Genomic DNA, 20,997 nt, shown 5'->3' on the forward strand with positions numbered 1-20,997 from the left:
GCTAATTGTATTTTTAGTCGAGACGGAGTTTCACCATGTTAGCCAGGATGGTCTCGATCTCCTGACCTCATGATCCACCCGCCTCGGCCTCCCAAAGTGTTGGGATTACAGGCGTGAGCCACCGCGCCCGGCCTAATTTTTGTATTTTTTGTAGAGATGGAGTCTCACTCTGTCTCCCAGGCTGGTCTCGAACTCCTGGGTTCAAGCAGTTCTCCCGCCTCAGCCTCTTGAGTGTTGGGATTACAGGTGTGACCACCGCGCCAAGCCCCACTCCCGTATTAAACCAATGCACAGGGAGCATCTACTATGTGCGAGGCACCCTCCATTTTACAGATGGGGAAACTGAGTTCAAAGCAGCTTTTGCCAGGAGTGGGAGCGCACCGTCCCTGCCCAGCCTCTCCAGTTGGGCGTTCCGAGACCATCTATGTAGGGTATTCGGCTAGAGCTCAATTAAACCGAAACACTGTCGCAGCGACCACAGGTGCAGACTACCATGTCCACACCGCCCGCCACCCGGGCGTCCCCGATTAGCAGTTGGGGCGGGACCAAGTCCTCGAGCTGCAACCGCGACGGCCGTTGAAAACCCCACCCCCTGCGCGTGCGCGGTGCGCGTCCCGTCCTAACGCTGGGCATCCGGCGTCCGCGAAGAGCGCGCGCGCTTCCGCCGGCGTCAGGCTCGCGCACGCGCACGCGCACGGCGACGGCGGCGGTGGCGGCAGTTCCTGCCCTAGGCTGCGAGCGGCGGGCGGCTTCGAGGGGAGCTGAGGCGCGGAGGGGCTCGGCGGCAGCGGCGGCGGCTCGGCACCGTTACCTCTTGGTCCAGCTGGCGCCGGGGCGGGCGGTTCGGTCCTTTACGGGCCCGCGGGGGCGACAGCGGCAGCGACCCGAGGCCTGCGGCCTAGGCCTCAGCGCGGCGGCGGGCTCGAGTGCAGCGCGGAACCGGCCCGAGGGCCCTACCCGGCGGCACCATGAGCGTGGAGGCGTACGGGCCCAGCTCGCAGACTCTCACTTTCCTGGACACGGAGGAGGCCGAGCTGCTTGGCGCCGACACACAGGGCTCCGAGTTCGAGTTCACCGACTTTACTCTTCCTAGCCAGACGCAGACGCCCCCCGGCGGCCCCGGCGGCCCGGGCGGTGGCGGCGCGGGAGGCCCGGGCGGCGCGGGCGCTGGCGCTGCGGTGGGACAGCTCGACGCGCAGGTGAGGGCACATGGCGGCGCCGGAAGCCCGGGCCCGGCCTCGGCGCTTGAGACTTGCCCCGAACCCGCCTCGGGCCCGGCCTGGGTTTGCCCGGAGTCCCCCATCGCGGCCGGGCCTGGGGCGACCTGCCCCGGGTCCCCTTCTCTGGCTGGGCCTGAGCTTACCTGCCCCAGGTCCTTCACTCTGCCCGGGCCTGGCCTGATCTTCCCCGGGTCCCCCGCTCCAACCGGGACCTGGCTGAGTTCCTTCGGCCCCCAACTCCTGGGCCGGGCTGACTTGCCTCGAGTCCTCCACTTCGTTCGGGTCCGAGCTAACCTGACCCTGTTCCTTTACCCCGGCTGGGTTTGCTCCCCCGCCTGGTCCCGGGCTGACCTCCCTTGTGTCCCACAACCAGTCTGGCCTGGAGTAACCTGCCCCCTGACTTCTCTGAGTTCTTCCATTCCATCCGGGCTAGGGTGACCTGCCCTGGTCCCTCTTTCGCAGGTCTCGGTATTCTGCCTCGAGTTCCCCTACGACCTGGGCCGGGTCTTGGCTCAGGCCGGATCTTGAGTGACTTCCCTCAGTCCCCTTCCGGGAGTTTCCAGGGTGACCTGCCCTAATCCTGTCTCTGGCCTGCTCCGGGGGTCCCGCCCCGTTTCCTCACTGGTGGGTCCGGCCGCCTGTCCCACCTCCCATCTGTGGTCGCAGCCATCTGGGCACCCCCCCCCCCTTTCACAGTCACGGAGCGTAGGTTCGACTTTCTCCAGGCATAGGGGCGCTGGCCGGCGGAAGGTTGAGGCAGAGAAGAATTTTTGCCTCCCATGGAGGAGCACATATTGGCTGGCTATTAAGATCATTCAGGAAGCAGGTTGTATTTTGTTTTTTCTTGCATCGCCTGTTGCTGAAACCGACCTGTTACATAACTCCACAACTCTTGCCTTGGAAAAGTTGGGTTTGAGTTTTGTTCTTCTAATAAGACAGCAATAATGGGTTTACATAAACGAGTCTGCCACGTTGGAAACTTTTATTTTTAATGATGTGGATGTTTAGAGAAGGTTACTTAGGTATTTTAAATGGGGGCTTGGGTTGGGAGAAGTATCGGGCATGCATTTCCTGGTCCTGGATGCTGCCTGCCTGGGGTGGGAGAGGGGCTGGTGGGACGCGTGTTGCACCGGGGTCCTGGGGAATGTACTCATCACCCTCTGGATTTCAGGTTGCTTTCATCTTAGGCTTGCTTTGTGCCTGACCTCTCGCTCAGGTTTATTTTCCTGAATGCTCCGACAGGGTGAATCTCCGAGGCTCACCTTGGCACAGGTGTCCCTTGGCATATGCTGGTGTTTCAGAGCTGGGGGAACCACTCCTTGCTCATCCAGAGTGAGCTCAGACCCTGTCCTTGCATGGGGGGCTTACGTGGTAGTCGATTGAGTCACTCCCGTGGGTAGACCACCCACTTGGGCTTTCTTTTAGCCCCTAATGGAAGCAAAAAACATTTGACTCATTCTAACCCCATATTCCTTAAAATAGAAGGTGGGGTGTGAGGAGAACAGGTGTGCACATATGGGTGTTTTTCAGTTTTGTTTATATTTTGTGAAGGGAGGGAGGGAGAGAGGAGAGTTCTCCTGAAGAAGGGAGCCTGAGCTGCGGAGGCCCCACCTCCTTGTAGTTTTCATGCCCTGTAGACCTTTCTGCTTCCGCAGCTGTGAAATGGGGGGTAGCAGTTAGATTTTTATTCCTTTTAAACATAAAGGAAACCTAGATCCATGTTTGAGTCGACTGTATAGGCTGTCTGTAATCTGACGTCCAGCCTGTCGGGGAGACTCGGTAAAGATCTCTGGAGCAGTGAGCCATGAGCGTGACAGCGCGGATGGGGGAGTTGGTTGGGTGTGAAAGGTAATCATTTTCATGTGAATCCTTTTAACTGTAGCCAGCATAAAACAGCAAACCTGGGGCAGCCTTTAGTTCTGCTTTTGTTTCTGGCATTCCGTTTGGGATTAATTGTGGGGCATGTTCTTCTCTTTCAGTTGAAACAGTTGATTTTTTTTCCTGCACCTGAACACACTGGGCTGTACAAAAGGAGAGCATTAAAACGCTCCCCTGGAGGTAAACATTGCAGTTGAGCTCACTAGAATTCTGACGACATCAGAGGGTTTGTCCCGTGCTACTTGTAATTGACCCAGATGCCCCACCCACCTGTTACCTGTAATTTGGATTTGTTTGTGAGGAATGGGAGTGGCATCCTTTGCATCACAAGGGGAAGACCAGAATTTGGGGGCGAGGAAGTCTATGAATATCATTCAAGGGAAAGCGGAAGAAAGTTATCTCTTGTGTGGATTGATGGCAGTGTCTGCTAAGACATTTGGGAAGACTTTCCCTGTTTGTCCTCAGGAGTTGGCCGTGTAACCAGCTGTTAAGTTGGGGGCTCCTGGAAGGACTCAGAAAGCCTCTCATTATGCTTTTTTAATTTTTATATTACTGGGCAAGTGGCTGTCAGCTGTCAAGTGCCCTGCAGTCACTTTTGCTTAACGGCTTTATTGAAATAGAATTCACTTGCCACAACATACAGTTTACCCATTTGAAGTGTACAGTTCGGCGGCTTTTATTTAGTATATTCAGAGTTGTGCGGCCATTACCACAGTAAACTTTAGAACATTTTTGTCACCCCAGAAATAAGCCCTGCACCCCTTAGCCCATCCATCCTACCTCCCCAGCCCGTGGCAACCACTCAGCTGCTTTCTATCTCAAGATGTGCCTGTTCTGGGCATTTCACATGAACGGAATCATATCATATGTGGTGTTTTGTGTCTGGCTCCTTTCACCCTGCGTGATATGTGAGAAGTAGCTACAAGGTGAGCCTGGTAGCTGTTCCCTGGCTGAGCATTCAGGAAAATGAACCTGATCGAGGTTCATCCACGCTGTGGCATGTGTCAGCATTTCATTCCTTTTTTTTTTTTTTTTTTTTTTTTGAGATAGAGTCTCGCTCTGTTGCCTAGGCTGGAGTGCAGTGGCGCGATCTCGGCTCACTGCAACCTGCGCCTCCTGGGTTCAAGCGATTCTCCTGCCTCGGCCTCCCCAGTAGCTGGGATTTCAGGTACGCACCACCACGCCCGGCTAATTGTTGTATTTTTAGTAGAGACGGGGTTTCACCATGTTGGCCAGATGGTCTCGATTTCTTGACCTTGTGGTCCGCCCGCCTCGGCCTCCCAAAGTGCTGGGATTACAAGCGTGAGCCACCGTGCCTGGCCAGCGTTTGATTCCTTTTTAAGGCTGAGTAATATTCCATCGGTGGAATGGTCCAGATGGATGGACCATGTTTTGTTTATCTCATCATGTGTTGATGGACATTTGGGTTGTTTCCACCTCTTGGCTTTTGTGAATAGCGCTGCTGTGGCCATACGTGTACGGGTTTCTGCGTGGATGTGTTTATAGACGTGCTGGGCTGCGTAGTAACTCTGGGTTTAATGGTTTCAGCAACTGCAAGACTGTTTTCCAGTGTGTAGCCACTTTCCATTCCAACCCTACTTGAACTGGTTTTGTGCAGTTGGTTTTCCCTTAATGTCTTGAAAGACAGAGAGTGTGTCCCCACCGGGATGGGAAAGTGGCAGCAGGGGTGACTCCCTGCACTCAGGGCTGGTTCAGATAACACTCCTTTTCTTGTTTATGAAATGAAACTGATACTTATCAAAGCCCTTGAGATCCTGGGATGAAAAGCACTGGCACAGTATTGCCAAGTGTCCTTAAGATAAAGGGACCGTTTTCGAGCATCTGGCCCTTTCCTGGGTCCTTCTCTGCCGCCACTTCTCCTGCTCCCAGGACAGTGAAGGTAATTTCAGAAGTCCTTTGCGTGATAGCTGGTGTTACAAGCCTTTTGGTCTGCCTGGTTGGAATATTTCCTCTTGACTGTAGCTTCTGCCCTGCATCCTCCAAACAGGAATTAGAGTGAAACTCTTAAGAGTTGGAAATACTGCTCAGTATTAAGAAGGAACAAACTGTTGATACCTGCAACAACATAGATGTGTCTCATAATAATTACTTTTTTGAATGTGTCATTCATCATATGATTTAATTCATAAAAAAATTCTAGAAAGTGCCAGCTAGCCTACAGCAATAGAAAGCAGACCAGTGGTGGCTGGACAGAAAGGTGGGGAAGGGGAGGCAGGTGACAAAGGGCACAGGAAACTTGGGGGTGATGGATGTTTTTATTATCGTGATTATAGTGATAGTTTTATGGGTGTTTAAGTACATTGACGTATGTCAGTTTCTAAAATGGCACACTAAACATTTGCAGCTTATGGTATGTCAGTTGTGCCTCAGTGAAACTGGAAAGAAAAGTCAGGGAGATACCACTATCCACCCATGTGTTGTTTTGTTTTGTTTTGTTTTGTTTTTGTTTTTGTGTTTTGAGACGGAGTCTCGCTCTGTTGCCTAGGCTGGAGTGCAGTGGCACAATCTTGGCTCACTGCAACCTCCACCTCCTGGGTTCAGGCGATTCTCCTGCCTTAGCCTCTCGAGTAGCTGGGACTACAGGTGTGTGCTACCATGCCCGGCTAATTTTTTGTATTTTTATAGAGGCAGGGTTTCACCTTGTTAGTCAGGACGGTCTTGATCTCCTGACCTCGTGTTCCGCCCTCCTCTACCTCCTAAAGTGCTGGGATTACAGGCGTGAGCCACTGCGCCCGGCCTGGCGCACTTTTTTTTAAAGGCTGAAAGTGCTACTTGGGTTTTTTGTTTTTGTTTTAAGGCAAAGTCTCACTCTTATCGCCCAGGCTGTAGTGCAGTGGCGTGATCATGGCTCACTGCAGCCTCGACCTCCTGGGCTCAAGCGATCCTCCACCTCAGCCTCCCAAGTAGCTGGGACTACAGGTGTGTGCCACCACGTCTGGCTGATTTTTCTTTTTTTGTAGAGATGGGGTTTTGCCATGTTACCCAGGCTGGTCTTGAACTCCTGGGCTCAAGAGATCCTCTCACCTCAGGCCTCCCAAGTGTTGGGATTACAGAGTGAGCCATTGAGCCTGGCGAAAGTGCTGCCTGGAACTCTCATGCCATACACCTACCTGTGACCTAGCAGAGATGAAGGTGTGCGTACGTAGGTCCGTGCCAAATGCTGACAGCATCTCTATTCATGAGAACCCCAAACCGGAAGCAGCCCCAGTGGCCATCAGCAGATGAATGGGTAAACAAAGCAGTGTGTACATTCAGTGGGAAAAATGCGTGCCTATTGGTTTGACTTGCTTTTCTTAGCTCACCTGAAAGTATGAGGCCTGTGGGTAGGTACAGACCTTTTAGGCAGCAACACGCATGTTTTTGTGCAGGTGCTCTGGGTGACCTTGTAGAGAGATGCTGCTTGGTACTGGTCCCACTTTGTTCCTTCATCCTCAGGTCAGGTCTGCACTGCCTGTTCCCTCTCCACTTCTGGTAGCCTGTGGGAGTCACAGCTGAATAGTCATCTCGTACTGGGACTTTACTCTGAGTGCATGAGTTGTTTCCCCAGGAAAAACATGCCGTCTTCTGGATCGTAAGGGACAACTAGCTAAAGCTCCTAGCGGACCTATCGTCCAGCCCTCACTCTCCTCCTGCCAGACTTCTCTGTATTGCCTCCCCTTCTCTTGAGTGTGTAAACCTGGGCTCACTTTTCCTCTTGAAATGGTAAAATACTCAGGATAGAAAGTTGCTACTTTGTCTTCAAAGCCATTGTCCTGAGTGCAGTCAGAATTCCTGGAAGGATGGCTGTCCTGACCCATCCTTGACTGTCCAGGTGAACACACCATCTTCTGCTGAGCCCTGAGATTATGACCAAGGCGGGGTGAGTTCCATACAGTCTTGGGTTCCTAAAAGTGGTGAGTTTAAAATTTGCACATGTGTCTGGGCACAATGGCCCATGCCTGTAAACCCAGTACTTTGGGAGGCTGAGGCAGGCAGATCATTTGAGCTCAGGAGTTTGAGACCAGCCTGGGCAAAATGGTGAAACCCTATCTGTACAGAAAAAAAATAGAAAAATTAGCTGGGCCTGGTGGCGCCCGCGCCTGTGCCCTCAGCTACTCAGGAGGCTGAGGTGGGAGGATCACTTGAGCCTGGGAGGCAGAGGTTGCAGTGATCCATGATCGCACCACTGCACTCCAGCCTGGGTGACAGAATGAGACCTTGTCTTAATAAAAAGAAGAAAATCCAGGCCAGGCTTGGTGGCTCACACCTGTAATCTCAACACTTTGAGAGGCCGAGGCAGGCGAATCACCGGAGGTCAGGAGTTCAAGACCAGCTTGACCAACATGGAGAAATCCCGTCTCTACTAAAAATACAAAATTAGCTGGGTGTGGTGGCGCGTGCCTGTAATCCCAGTTACTCGGGAGGCTGAGGCAGGAGAATCGCTTGAACCCGGGAGGTGGAGGTTGCGGTGAGGTGAGATCATGCCATTGCACTCCAGCCTGGGCAACAAGAGCAAAACTCCATCTAAAAAAAAAAAAATGCTCATTACCTCATTTTGGCTTTTTGAATCCTCAGGTAGCCCAGGTGTGGTTTTAGGGTGCCAGAACATTGGAGATAAGATGCCATTTACCTGGAGGAGTGTTGGCAAGTGTTTGGTCAGCACTTACCCCTTAGTAGACTTACCAAGTGTGTTTTCAAATTGTTAGGAGTCTCCCAGCGATTATGTGAAAGTGACCTGAGCTGACACTTTACAGTTAGTGGTGAATACATGAAACGATTTCTATTTTTATCACAATTAATTACCCGGATTCAGGATGACGGGGTGGGGAGTTATGACTAATACTATACCAGGACTAACTAAAAAAAGAGTTCCCTCTCAGTCTAGCTACCACCACCACAAAAGCTTACCACCATCAGCTACCACCACATTTCTCTCATTGCTTGATTGAAGTCTGATGACCTACCAGGGAACCCCCTTCTTTTCTTTTTAGACGGAGTCTCGCACTGTCGCCCAGGCTGGAGTGCAGTGGCGCGATCTTGGCTCACTACAACCTCTGCCTCCTGGGTTTAAGCGATTTTCCTGCCTCAGCCTCCCGAGTAGCTGGGATTACAGGTGCGCACCACCACACCCAACTAATTTTTTTGTATTTTTAGTAGAGATGGGGTTTCACCATGTTGGCCAGGCTGGTCTGGAGCTCCTGACTTCAGGTGATCTGCACACCTTGGCCTTCCAAGGTACTGAGATTACAGGCATGAGCCACCACACCTGGCCCCTTTAAGTGTAGAACTTAGTGCTGTTTTAGTAAATTTACGGAATTGGGCAGCCACCACAGCAGTGCCTTGTTGTGTCTGATTTCTCTGATTTCTCTTTCACTCCTTTCTGCTCCCTCCCCACTACCCCTTGTCAGACCCTGTGCTCATGCCCAAGGTCACCTATTAGGGAGGTGTGTCCACTGCCTCAGGCTGAGCCCTGCCCTGGGGAGATCAGAAACATGGCCAAGCCCTGGCCCCATGCTCCCGCCTTTGAGCGCTGTGTCTGTTAACTTTTGCACCCTCTGCGAGCTGCCGGGCAACCTCTTCAGCCTGGCCCTGGACTCCAGCCATCCCCTGCTGTTTTCTTACTTCCTGGCCTTGCTGTGCTTGTGGGACTGAGGGCAGTGATGCCAGCAGAGGGATAGTGAAACCTTTGACCCCCATGGTTGCACTGTTAGAAGACAGCACATGCCGCCTGGCCAGGGTGCTGTGAGGGCCCCAGGAGTAGGAGTGGGCTTTCCTGCTAAGGGAAAGCCTGTGGGAATGGTGCCTCTGGAGTTGTTCAGAAGCTGTACCCGCCAGGCAGAGGGGTGGGCACAGCACTTTGCCTAGAAGGAGGGAGGGTGGATGTGGGGCCAGGGCAGGGGCCGGGCTGTGTCCTGGAGCCTTTAGGAGCTGCTGGGGTGCCTTGACCAAGGCTGGGAGGAGGGCTCTGAGATGGCAGTGGTGGGGGTCAGGGGAGGGGCTGTGGTGTTGGAGGTTGGGCAGTGTGGCCCAGGTTGGACCCCGAACGGATGGAGGGGCCACGGGGCAGCGGAGACGGAGGACACCAGGGTTAGGGCTATGTGTGTATGTGTGTGTATGCATGAGTAAGTGTGTAAGTGTGTGTGCCTGTGGGAACTGCCAGGCTCCCGGGTGCCCCCTCCCAGTCCTCACAAGGAGCCACAGACTTAAGCAGCTCCAGCTCCTGCCTGTGGTCTCATCAGGGACTATAATTCCCCAGGCTGAGCCAGGGCGCTCTCCACTGGGGAGGCACCGTCCTGAGGGCCTTGTGAGAGGGAGAGGCCTCCCCATAGCGGCTGCAAGGAAGCTAAAGGGCATATGCTGGGCAGCAGCTCACAACTGAGGGGCAGTTTGTGCTTGTCATGGTGGTGAGAGTGCTTTCATGGTGGTCGGGATGGTCTAGCTTGGCAGAGAAGGGCCGTGACACCCAGCTATACTCTGTGGCATTCAGAGCTGAGGGGCCTGGCTGAGGGGCTGGTGGGAGGGGTGGGTCCGGGCCCTGGCACCAGTGCTGTTCAGGGCTCCGCTGTCACGGAGGGTTCATGGCCTTGAACTCTCCTTGCTGGAGCACGTACCTATGAGAGCAAAGTTCTGCTTTCTCTGATACATGGAGGGCTGCTGGGTCCTGGGGTCCCGTGGCTGGCAGCAGGTCCTCGTGCCTTTTTCTGTGTTGGTCGAATAGCAGCTTAAGAGCCGGGTAACCCAGCCAGGCTTCTCAGGTCTCGTGGGCCTTTGCCAGGGTGGTGTCTAGATGTGTAAGGGTGGCTCGTTGGGCTCTGGAGAGCCCTTGCGACAGTGAGCATGGCACCTTCCTGAAGCATCAGCTCCTTGCAGGGCGAGTGCAGGCTCCTGGCGGCCCTGGGAGAGGGGGCTGTAGATCCCAGGCAGAGGTGTTTGGTCAGAGCCGTGCTGCCTGCACCGTCCTCACCTCTTTTTCAGTACGGGGATCCATGGCGCATAGCCTGCAGCCTCGCTGCATCCTCCGTGTAGAAACGTCCACGATGAAGTCTCTAACATACAAGAGCTGGTGAGCCCTGTGCCTCCGTCTCCCTGATGTGACAGTTGTGAAGGTTTTCTTCTCCCTGTTTTCTTTTTTTTTCTTCACTGGTGTGTGTTTTTAAAGCAAGTCTTTTGTGTCATTTCACCTTTGCGTCTGAGGTGGAGCCCTGTGAATTGGCGATACTCAGCCATTTTGACCTGCAATATGTAGTATGCATTTCTAGAAGCAAAAAAGGGCGCCTATCCTGAATAGCTGCAGCGCCATTATCAGACAAGCAGCGTCAACAATGGCTTTTCACGATTGTCCGATATGTAGGGACAGTTGGCTTCTCTCCACAGTCAGATTCTTTCCTGGGATCCCGGAGGTCCGCTATTGAGATGATGTCTGTCTCTGGGCCCTGCTTTCCGAGCGGCCTCTCCCGCTGCTTTTCATCCCGCTAAGCTGCAGTCTGGTCTGGGTTGTTGTCCTGTGAGGCGTGCACCTTCTGGACTGAACCCCTCATTGTCACACTTCGGCTTCTTGCTGCAGGTGTGGAGTGGATTTCATCTCAGGCTGTGGGCTCCTGGGAGAGTGGCTGATTCCCAGGCTGGGAAGGCAGGGGCGGCCTGAGGTGAGCTGGGGATGCCTTGCACACTCGGCCCGTCGAACCTCACGCGCACTCTAGCACACCTGGCTGGAACAAGGGTCTGCCAGTCCACACAGGTGCCATTGGTGAGAGGGGAGGCGAGAGGCACTTCCTCTTTGGGAAGAACGAATGTGAGCCTAGGCAACATATTGAAAAACTTAAAAACTTTCCAGGCGTCGTGCACACCTGTAGTCCCAGCTACTCGGGACGCTGAGGCAAGAGGATGTCTTAAGTTCAGGAGTTTGAGGATGCAGTGAACTATGATTCTACCACTGCACTCCAGCCTGGGTGGCAGAGCAAGACCCTGTCTCAAAAAAATAAAGGAACGGAGAGCCTGGGGACCGCTGTGTCGGGTGGTGGGACTATGTGAAAGATGGTCAACTCCTAGCAGTTTCACGTGGTTCAAACTAATAGATTAAAGGAGGCTAAAGAGACATCACAAATCACGTGCAGTCATTAACTGGGACTTGGATTTTTAAAAACCTATAAAAGACGTTATGAAGACATTGGAGTGATGGGTGAATGTGTATTAGCCAACAGTGTGGCAGGCTGGGTGCACTCATGAGCCAGCTGTTTTGTGGGGATGTGGAGAAAGCCCTCCCTCTGGGGCCCGCCACTCTGAAATGGGTCAGGAAAAGATAAGTGTGTGAGAGCAAGAGGGGGAGTCGGAGTGTGGGGGGATGTGATGGAGAGTTTCTAGCTGGAGGGGTGTGGGGGTCCGATTTCTGTAGCTTTGGAATTTTTCAAAATAAGTTAGAGGAAATATCAGGGCAGAATCCTTCCAGTTTGGGGGCCAGACCTCCTGGCAACCCTCTGCCTTGAGAGGGCTCAGAGGCCCTGCAGCTTCTTGGCAGTCATCACTCTGAGGGTGTGGTGAACTTCCTATTCCCTCCCCTTTTTTTCTTTTACAATTTTTTTTAATTAAAAAAAATTTGGGGGGGTGCTGGGTGCGGTGGCTCACACCTGTAATCCCAGCATTTTGGGAGGCCGAGGCGGGTGGATCACCTGAGGTTGGGAGTTTGAGACCAGCCAGACGAACAGGGAGAAACCCTGTCTCTACTAAAAATAAGCGTGGTGGCTCATGCCTATAATCCCAGCTACTTGGGAGGCTGAGGCAGGAGAATCGCTTGAACCCGGGAGGCAGAGGTTGCGGTGAGCCGAGATTGCGCCATTGCACTCCAGCCTAGGCAACAAGAGCGAAACTCTGTCTCAAAAAAAAAAATTTTTTTCAAATAGAGATGAGGCCTCACTGTGTTGCCCAGGCTATTCTCGAACCCTGGGCTTAAGATCCTCCTGCCTTGGCCTCCCAGAGTGCTGGGATTACAAGTATGAGCCACCACGCCTGGCCTCCTGCCCTCTCTTTTATTTAAGCCTTGGAATTAGAGAATCAGGAATGAGCTGCTTTGCCTTTTGAGCTTGGCCTTTAGCCAACAATGTTGAGGGCCTCCTGGGGTGCAGGCTCCATCTAGGTGCTGGGTTCATGGCAGGGAGCAGGACAGACAATGCCCCATGGGGGCCCTGAGGTGGGGTCAGAGGATGCCTGCCTGAGAGGCACCCTGTGGACCTCACCCTGAGGCTGAGGGAACAGCAGGTGCAAGGCCTGGGCGCTGGCAAATGCAGACAGTGATGCAAAGGTTGGAGTAGATGTCTGTAGCCTGAGAGTTTATGATGGCATATTTGGGGGGATTTTTGGAGTTTTTGAATGAATTTCTGTGGTTTTCGTCTGTAGGAATGAAGTGACTTTCTTTTTTTTTTTTTTTTTTTTTTGAGACAGAGTCTTGCTCTCTCACTCAGGCTGGAGTGCAGTGGTGTGATCTCGGCTCACTGCAACCTCCGCCTCCTGGGTTCAAGCAGTTCTCCTGCGTGGGGATTACAGGTGCACATCACCATGCCCAGCTAATATTTTGTATTTTTAGTAGAGAAGGGGTTTTGCCATGTTGGCCAGGCTGTGTGTGTGTGTGTGTGTGTGTGTGTGTGTGTGTTGTTAAGAAAGACAGGGTCTTGGTCTGTTGCTCAGGCTAAAGTGCATCATAGCTCACAGCAGCCTTGACCTGCTGGGGTCAAGCAATCCTCCGGCCTCAACCTCCTGATTAGCTGGGACTACAAGTGCGCACCACCACACCTGGCTCATTTGCGTATTTTTTTGTAGAGACAGGATCTTGGCTGTGTTGCCCAGGCTGGTCTCGAGAACTCCTGGGCTCAAGCGATCCTCCCAAAGGTTGGGATGACAGGTGTGAGCCACCATTCCTAGCCTTGAAGTGACCTACTGTTGTGTTGCCCTGATGCACCATCTGAGTTCTGGAGCATGTCTGGGCAGAAAGCCCCTGTACAGCTCTTAGATGGGCTTCCAGGATGTGGTTTTAGTCGTAGCTAGGTTCACATCCAGAACTAAAGGAGTTAGAGACCCCAGCTCTGGGGCCTCTTGCATGGCTAGGAAGTGGGAATTCTAGGATATGTCTTTAAATACTGTGTCCAGAGCAGAGGTGATGGGAGGGGCTGCTTTTTTTTTTTGTTTTTTTTTTTGTTTGTTTGTTTTTTTTTTTTTGAGATGGAGTTTCGCTCTTGTTGCCCAAGGTGGAGTGCAGTGGCACGGTCTCAGCTCACTGCAACCTCTGCCTTCTGGGTTCAATTGATTCTCCTGTCTCAGCCTCCTGAGTAGCTGAGATTACAGGCACAAGCCACCACATCCGGCTAATTTTTTTTTTTTTTTTCGTATTTTTAGTAAAAACTGGGTTTCACCGTGTTGGCCAGGCTGGTCTCGAACTCCTGACCTCAGGTGATCCGTCCTGCCGAGGAGCTGCTTCTTGGGCTTCCCCAGCCCAGTGGTGAATGCTTGAGATGGGTACAGGGAGGCCTTGCCCCTCCAGAGCCTCCCTGGTGAGGGGATAAGTTGACAGCCTCAAAGGACTTTATTGGAGTGGCAGCTCTGTGCCAGCTGAAGATGATGACCCTCTTGTCCTTCACCCATCATGTCCCCTGGCATGGGCTGTGGAACTTCTCTGTGCCAGGCACTGTCACCTACTGCTGTTTTAGCTCATTTCATGATAGTTCCTAGGGTCAAATGTATTTTTGAAATTAATGTTGTATCTTGAAACTTTTCAGAGAGTGAAGGGAGAAGTTAACCCAGAAGTCAGCTCATGTTGTGACCAGATCACTGCAGGGCAGCAGTGGGCCCAGTGTACATCTGCGCGTGCAGGTAGCACGTGCCCACACGCCCCAGCCAGGCGGGCTGTAGGGGCCTCTGTGGGGTGCTGCTCCCCATGAGCACCTGTCCCTAGGCTCGCACAGGTGCTGCATCACACAGCAAGGGCATTAGGCCGAGGGGCTGCCTGGGGTGCCGGGACTGGCAGTGAGGAGATTTGGTGCCATCCTTGGGGGAGCTCCCATCACTCCTCCCTGGCCCTTAATTTTGTGCCACCCTGTGTTCCATGACACAGTGCTCCCGCTGCCTGACCCCGTGGTGGGGTTAGGTTGCCTATGGGGGCCATGCCAGGGACTGTTGGCCATGTCATTTGAGATGCTGGTTCTTGGGAGCGGCATGAGGAGCCCCAGTGGCTGTGTGGTCTCCTTGCAGGTGTCCTGTGCAGTTGTGGCCTGATGATTTAGAGCCATGTGCTGTCTGCCTTTGCTGAACATGGAAGAGGCGCCTTCAGTGAGGGTGTGGCCTGGGTTGCCAAGCGTATCTCCGTGTTCAGTTTCTACTTCATCCTCAGGAAAGGGCTGCCTGAAGGGATGGGGGAGGGTGAGGTGGTGGTGGATGTGGCCGGTGACATTTCCACATCCGCATGGGTGGCAGCCTTGTAGTGTTTGATGAGCCTTACACCGTGGTGGGTCTGGCATCATGGAGCTGTCCTCAGGGCACACTGCTGTCTGTAAAAGTCACCCTGCTCCTTGTGGTCCTCAGTCATGGGAAAGAAGCTTCTTCCTAGGTATCCTGGTTGTGGGCATGGACGTGGCTCTGTGGCTAGGCGGGAGTTAGACCAGCTGTGTGGGGGACCAGGGGGTGCAGGAGGCCACCAGTGGCCCTTTTTTGGCCAGATAGGTTTGCTAGAGAAGAGTGAAATCCAGTCAGAACAAGGGAAACTGTCTCAAAGCAGAGATGAGGCCAGGGTGTCACACCAGAGTCATCGAGGCTGGTTCTTCTGTACTGAGTCCTGGAAGCTGCAGCCTCGCTCGGGTGACACTGTGTTCTGCTGCAGGTTGGGCCCGAAGGCATCCTGCAGAACGGGGCTGTGGATGACAGTGTAGCCAAGACCAGCCAGTTGTTGGCTGAGTTGAACTTCGAGGAAGATGAAGAAGACACCTATTACACGAAGGACCTCCCCATACACGCCTGCAGGTGAGCTGGGCTCAGCTGGGCCTGGGCATGTGCTGGACAGGTGGGTGCCTCTGGCACGGGCCTGGGACACTCACCTCCCAGGTACAGGGTGGCGCCCTTGTGCTGTGTGACTCTGGGTGGCGGTGTCCTCGGGAGTAAGGAAGTTGCTCAGGCCATGTGCACAGCCAAGGCCTGTTACTGGTCAGGAGGTGGGCTCAACAACCTTCGACACCCTGAATTCACCAGTTGGTGGGAAAAGTTTTCCTTCCTTTGGCCTCCTCAGACCCTGGGGGCATTGCCTGGTACCTGCGCACACACTCATAGAAAGAATTTGTCATGGCATTGGGTGAGCATCTGGGGTGGGAGGGTGAGTGGAGCAGCTGAGATACCCTCACAAAGCGGTTGCTGCAGGGTTCTGGGGCATCCCTGCCTCCCGCTGCCTTGGCTGTGCCTGGAGAATTGGACGTGAAGACAGTGGTTAGTGGATAGACCTGCATGTTGACAAATTTAGAATTCTCATCTCGAGTGGGATCGTCCCTTGTTGAGGCTAATTTCTGTATTTTTGTGACACACAAGTGAGGAAATGTAGATTAGAAGAGGGGAGAAGGTTTTGGCTGGGCACGGTGGCTCACGCCTGTAATCCCAGCACTTTGGGAGGCCGAGGTGGGCAGATCACAAGGTCACGAGGTCGAGACCATCCTGGTTAACACGGTGAAACCCTGTCTCTACTAAAAATACAAAAAATTAGCCAGGCACGGTGGCGGGCGCCTGTAGTCCCAGCTAGCTACTTGGGAGGCTGAGGCAGGAGAATGACATGAACCTGGGAGGCGGAGGTTGCAGTGAGCCAAGATCGCACCACTGCACTCCAGCCTGAGCGACAGGGCAGGTTTGGGCCTGAGCCCTGCCTCTCTCTGTGGGCGCCCACCTGGGGCCCACCCTGCAGCTCCTCGCCTGCGTGCTGCCCAGCGCTTCGGGAGTGAGGCTGCTCTTCCCTAGGCTTGGTGGGCAGGCGCTCTTTCCTGCATCTCAGCTCTTCACTCGTTCTCATTTACAGATGTTTTCATGTAATTGTGTTCTCCTAACACACAGAGATGGCCATAAGTCCTGGTGCAGCTCTGGGGAGCTAGCATTTTTGGGTTTGGTTTGTGGATTTTCAGAAAACCGCAGCCAGTGGTGGGGTAAGGCTCTCCCGAGACTCCTCGCTTGGGCTTCGGGGCGTGAGTTTCAGGGCGCTGCCGCTGCAGGGTCTGTGCCCAGCTCCCCGGGAGCACAGTGCCCTCTGCTGGAGCCCAGAGCTCACCATGACCACTGGATCTGAGGCTGGATTGCTGAATTTCAGGCCAAAGAACGGGGACTAGAATGGCCCTGGAGGAGTGAGGCCTCCCTCCGGCAGGACTCTCCTTGGAGGTGGCTTTGCTTCTCATCCCCTCGGAGCTTCTGCCACATACCCAACCCCTTCCCTGCATTCTTGGATTTGGGAAGCCCTAGTTTAACTAGTTTGATTTGGTTACTGGGATTGTTGGGGTTGAGTATGTGTTTAATGAAGAACTTAAAAATGTTGTCAGAGGAAAGAATTTTACATCTTGCCAAATGAAAACCAGAGAGCAAGCTTCCAGCTGTAACTGTCGCTGTTTTGATTTTTTAGTTACTGTGGAATACACGATCCTGCCTGCGTGGTTTACTGTAATACCAGCAAGAAGTGGTTCTGCAACGGACGTGGAAATACTTCTGGCAGGTAGATAATCAAACCATGCATGTGTCTTTAATCAGTGCTGTGCTCAGATTTGTGTGTAAATTATGGAAATGTTGAAGCAAAGCGCAATATAAAATCACGCTAACAAACCTGGTTTTTTTCCTCCTCTGTGACTGGTTTAACTTGAAACAGATGGTGGTGTGTGAATGCCTTAATGTATTTACCCTTGATTTATTCTCTGTGGCTCTTTTTATTATGCAAGTAGGGTTGGCTTAATTTTCCTTCCCAGTTTTTATTTCGATTTTTCTGCAAGATGAGCTCTTGGCACACCCGCTGATCTTCATTAATGGGAGGATGTTCCCAAGGCAGTAACGGGCATCCAGGGGCCCTGGTTCCTGAGCGGGCTCGCTCTGGCCTGAGCTCATCGGAGCTGTCCGGAGGCTAATTCAGGCCAGATCCTGAATCATCGGCTTCAATTAAGTTCACTTGACTGTCGGCGCTGGGCTTGCCTTCCTGATGTTGATCAGCTGCAGCTGGACTGGGTCGCATGTTCTGTGTTTAGGACAGGACAGTGTGCTCCCGGTGCCCAGATTCCAGGGGGGGAGTTCGATGGTCTTGCCCGAGTGGTGGGACTCTCGTCCTGGTGGGTCCCGTGCCAGCAGCTCCCCTTCCCCTCCAGGTTGCTGTGTACAGGTCACTCCACTGCTGGAGAGGATGGAGCAGAGCCTGGGAGGCAGAGCTCTGAGGTGCTAGCAAGGAAGTGGGGTCTTTTTCTGAGGTTCACATTCTGGAGAAAGAAAATGACCAAAGCCCGGAGGCAGGCTTACTTGTGCTGACACCAGCCCCTCCTGTGCCTTTGGCAGCTGTGGGTCTCGGAGGGTTACAGATGGAGCAGTCAGATCTCGTGGCATCTCTGAGTTAGTAACTTGAAATATGGTGTTATGAGCAAGGCGAGAAAGGGGCTGCTGTTTTTAAAAGATTTTTAAAGAAGAGTGTCTTCTGGATAACCGAAAGACATTCTTGTCCCCTTTTCAGAATCTTCTGGGTACTTTAAGTGTTGCTATGTTTGCATTTAGTTCCTCTTGTGCAGGAAAAGCAACTAAATAAAACTTCTCTTAGCTGGCAACCCCAGCTTCCGGTCAGCATAGCCAAGAACAGGGAAGTGAGCAAAAGGGCCCCTGAGAAACAACAGGCTCGAGCCAAGCACCACTGAGCGTTCTGTGTGAGGCCCAGGGGAAGGTGAGGAAGCAGCCGCCGGCCCTCAGGGAGCTTGGCTGTGACAGGGTGAGGATGCGTGGGAAGACACAGAGACAGCTGATTCTGCCCATGTGGCCGGCAGGGCTCCAGAGTGGAGTCGGGCTTTGGAGATGCCCAGAGTGGCCATGGCTGGTTAGAGAATCCTGGGCCTCGTGGCAGGGAGAAGGGTTAGAAGATTAGCTGAGCTGAAGCTTTTGGCAGGAATGGTTTTCCAGAGGGGAAGAGAGAGGGCGCAGTGAGGAAGGCTGGGAGGCCCTGCGGGCGTTTTCAGAGCTGCTGGAGACACTGGAAGAGCCCAAAGGCAGAGCAGCTGGGCATCCTTGTTAGATACGGCAGATAGGTGCTGGAGGGTGGCTGGCTTGGCGCAGGGCAGGGTTCAGCCCAGACCGCGGTTTAGGTGAGCAGTGTCCTGGCCACGTCGCAGCAAAGAAGGAGCTGAGCCAGCCAGGGCTTCAGACATAGCCCTGGGCTTCTGCAGAACAGCCCCCGCCTCTGCTCAGCCCTTTTACTGCTTTTTACGGGGGTTTCCAGTCGCCTGCTTATCAGATTGCCCGGCCTGTAGCAAAGCAGGAGGGACTTGCTCCTGGAAGTAGGCACAGGGCCTCTGAGGAGTGATTTCAGAAGAAGCCACAGAAGATGGCGGCGGGGGGTGACCTTGGAAAGAAGGGGCCGGGACCTTGTGGGAAATGTCTCTGGCCCCACAGCAGCCCTGGGCCAACAGTGGGTTAAATTAGGCCTGATAAGTTGGATTTAAGAAAGCAGGATTTTTAAAAAAGGCAGAAACTATGTGAACCGTGTTAAGGAAGTTTTCCTTAAAAGCGGTTCAAGTTGGGATTGATTTTTGTGCTCAGTGGGGAGCTAGTTTGGGGGAGGGCTGGTCCCCAGAGATGCCAGATGGATGAGGTGTGACTGCCTCTGCTAATGGACCGTGAATGGTACCGGAACTTTTAACAGGGGCCTGAAAATTGGAAGTGGTGAAAAGCCAAACTTTGGGTGTTAACCGTTTATCATTTCCTGGTTTCAGCCACATTGTAAATCACCTTGTGAGGGCAAAATGCAAAGAGGTGACCCTGCACAAGGACGGGCCCCTGGGGGAGACAGTCCTGGAGTGCTACAACTGCGGCTGTCGCAACGTCTTCCTCCTCGGCTTCATCCCGGCCAAAGCTGACTCAGTGGTGGTGCTGCTGTGCAGGTGAGTGATCCCCAGATGTCTCCTGGGGGTGACCTTTAAGCTCCAGCCGTCTCCTCACAAGCCTTGGCCCAGCCCAGCCTAGCCATGGCTCTAACTCCAGGGAGTTGTCCTCCAAAGATGGTTTTTGCTGAAGGGTGAGGCATGAGAGCATTTAGGGGCTGAGGCTTGTTAAGGAGTCGGCAGTGCCGTGTAACTCTTTTGGGGCGTTCTGGCTAAGTCATAAAAACAATTCTGTAAAAACAAAGTCTGTTCTGAGTTTTAAGAGTTCAGAGCTCAAGTGCACGGGGAGATGCGATTTATTACTAACAGTTTGAAGGTAATGTGATCACATAATAAAACACAGGGCACGCCCCTTTGGGTGAAAGGTCAGCATGGGAGGGGGCCCTCCCTGCTCCGGGGTTTCAGGGAGGGGAGCTGGTCCTCACGGACCCCTCCCGCTCCGCAGGCAGCCCTGTGCCAGCCAGAGCAGCCTCAAGGACATCAACTGGGACAGCTCGCAGTGGCAGCCGCTGATCCAGGACCGCTGCTTCCTGTCCTGGCTGGTCAAGATCCCCTCTGAGCAGGAGCAGCTGCGGGCGCGCCAGATCACGGCACAGCAGATCAACAAGCTGGAGGAGCTGTGGAAGGTGAGGCTGCCCAGCGGGCCGACCCGTGCCTTTGTGTGGTTTCTGGTTGCGGGGAGGGGAGTGTCTTCAGAGACGGCTTGACCCAGTGAGACCACTGGAGATTCTCTGGAAGGAACTCAGGCAGGCCTCTGCCACCTCTACGTGGAATGACCTCAGGGCACCTTGGTCACCTTCCATCCAGGCAGCCTTACCTGACCGAGAAGAGCCTGGCCTTGGGGAAAGGAAAGCTCTGGCTGCTGCAATTTTTCTTGTCTTGCCGGGATGAGGATGGGTGGTGGGAGGGGAAGGATGGGGCTGGCTGTGGGCAGACTTGTCTGGCAGAGCCTGGACCTGCACAGACAGGTGGGCTGCGAGAGTGTCCTGGGGAAAGGGGTCGGCACAGTCAGCTGAGGCAGAGGGGAGAGGAGAGGGTGCCAGGTCAAGTAGTGGGTGCCTGGCCCTCCTTCAACAGACAGCCCTCACTTTTCCCCACGGAAGTCTTTCTCTGCTTCCAGCTGTTTAGGATTTTGTGATAAAGTAGTTCTAATAACTAGGCTAGAACTTTTCATTTGCCTCCCATTCAGTCAGAAATCTCACATAGGAACTGAAGTGCAAGTTAAAATATTTTTTTAAGCATTGTTCAGCCGGGTACCTTTCCACTTGGATTTTCGGGTTGCCAGATGATTTCATGATTCCTGTTTATATCTGAACAGCCCAGAAAATGTCCTGTCCCCACCAGCGTGGCACTCACTGAGGGAGCTGGCCCCCAGGGGAAGAGCTGCGGGCCCATGTTGGTCTGGCTCAGGGTTAGCAGACGTGGGAGACAGGCCTCCTGGGCTGTGGACACATCGAGAGAAACCGGTGGTCTTTGTGGCAGCCTGCGAGGAGGGTTAGCTGCTCTCATTCGCAAGCTGGGCATGCTTGGAGGAAGCAGCCGGCTCTGAAGGTGCCCTCTGCTGTGGACAGTGTGTCAGGCTGGCGCCTGGGGCTTTGTAGGCAGGTTCACCCAAGTACCGGAACCCCGCTGGGGTGAGGAGCAGCAGCTGAGGCCCAGACATGGGCCAGGCCGGTGTGCAGCTCCCTGTGTGGCATGGAGTTCCCGTTCCCAGGGTTCTCCTTGCAGGTGGGGCCGCGCCAGAACCCCTCCTTGCCACCTACCGTGGCCCATTCTGA

The 20,997-nt window shown here is 53.7% G+C and overlaps 1 protein-coding gene across 2 annotated transcripts in view; it reads left to right on the forward strand.

Annotated features, from left to right (window-relative positions):
- Nucleotides 1-707: 707 nt before the first annotated feature.
- UPF1 (UPF1 RNA helicase and ATPase) overlaps nucleotides 708-20,997 on the forward strand; it is a 36,772-nt gene continuing 16,482 nt past the window's right edge. Inside the window, exons 1-5 of one of the 2 annotated variants that reach the window (XM_055235683.2) lie at nucleotides 708-1,199; nucleotides 14,959-15,098; nucleotides 16,723-16,812; nucleotides 19,052-19,219; nucleotides 19,665-19,845. In XM_055235683.2, the coding sequence (XP_055091658.1) occupies nucleotides 969-1,199; nucleotides 14,959-15,098; nucleotides 16,723-16,812; nucleotides 19,052-19,219; nucleotides 19,665-19,845 (810 nt within the window). In that variant the 5' untranslated portion in view covers nucleotides 708-968. The remainder of the gene's footprint in view (nucleotides 1,200-14,958; nucleotides 15,099-16,722; nucleotides 16,813-19,051; nucleotides 19,220-19,664; nucleotides 19,846-20,997) is intronic. The other variant, XM_055235685.2, reaches the window with a different exon arrangement.

Source organism: Symphalangus syndactylus, chromosome 13, assembly GCF_028878055.3.
Source record: "Symphalangus syndactylus isolate Jambi chromosome 13, NHGRI_mSymSyn1-v2.1_pri, whole genome shotgun sequence".
Lineage (NCBI taxonomy): Eukaryota > Metazoa > Chordata > Mammalia > Primates > Hylobatidae > Symphalangus > Symphalangus syndactylus.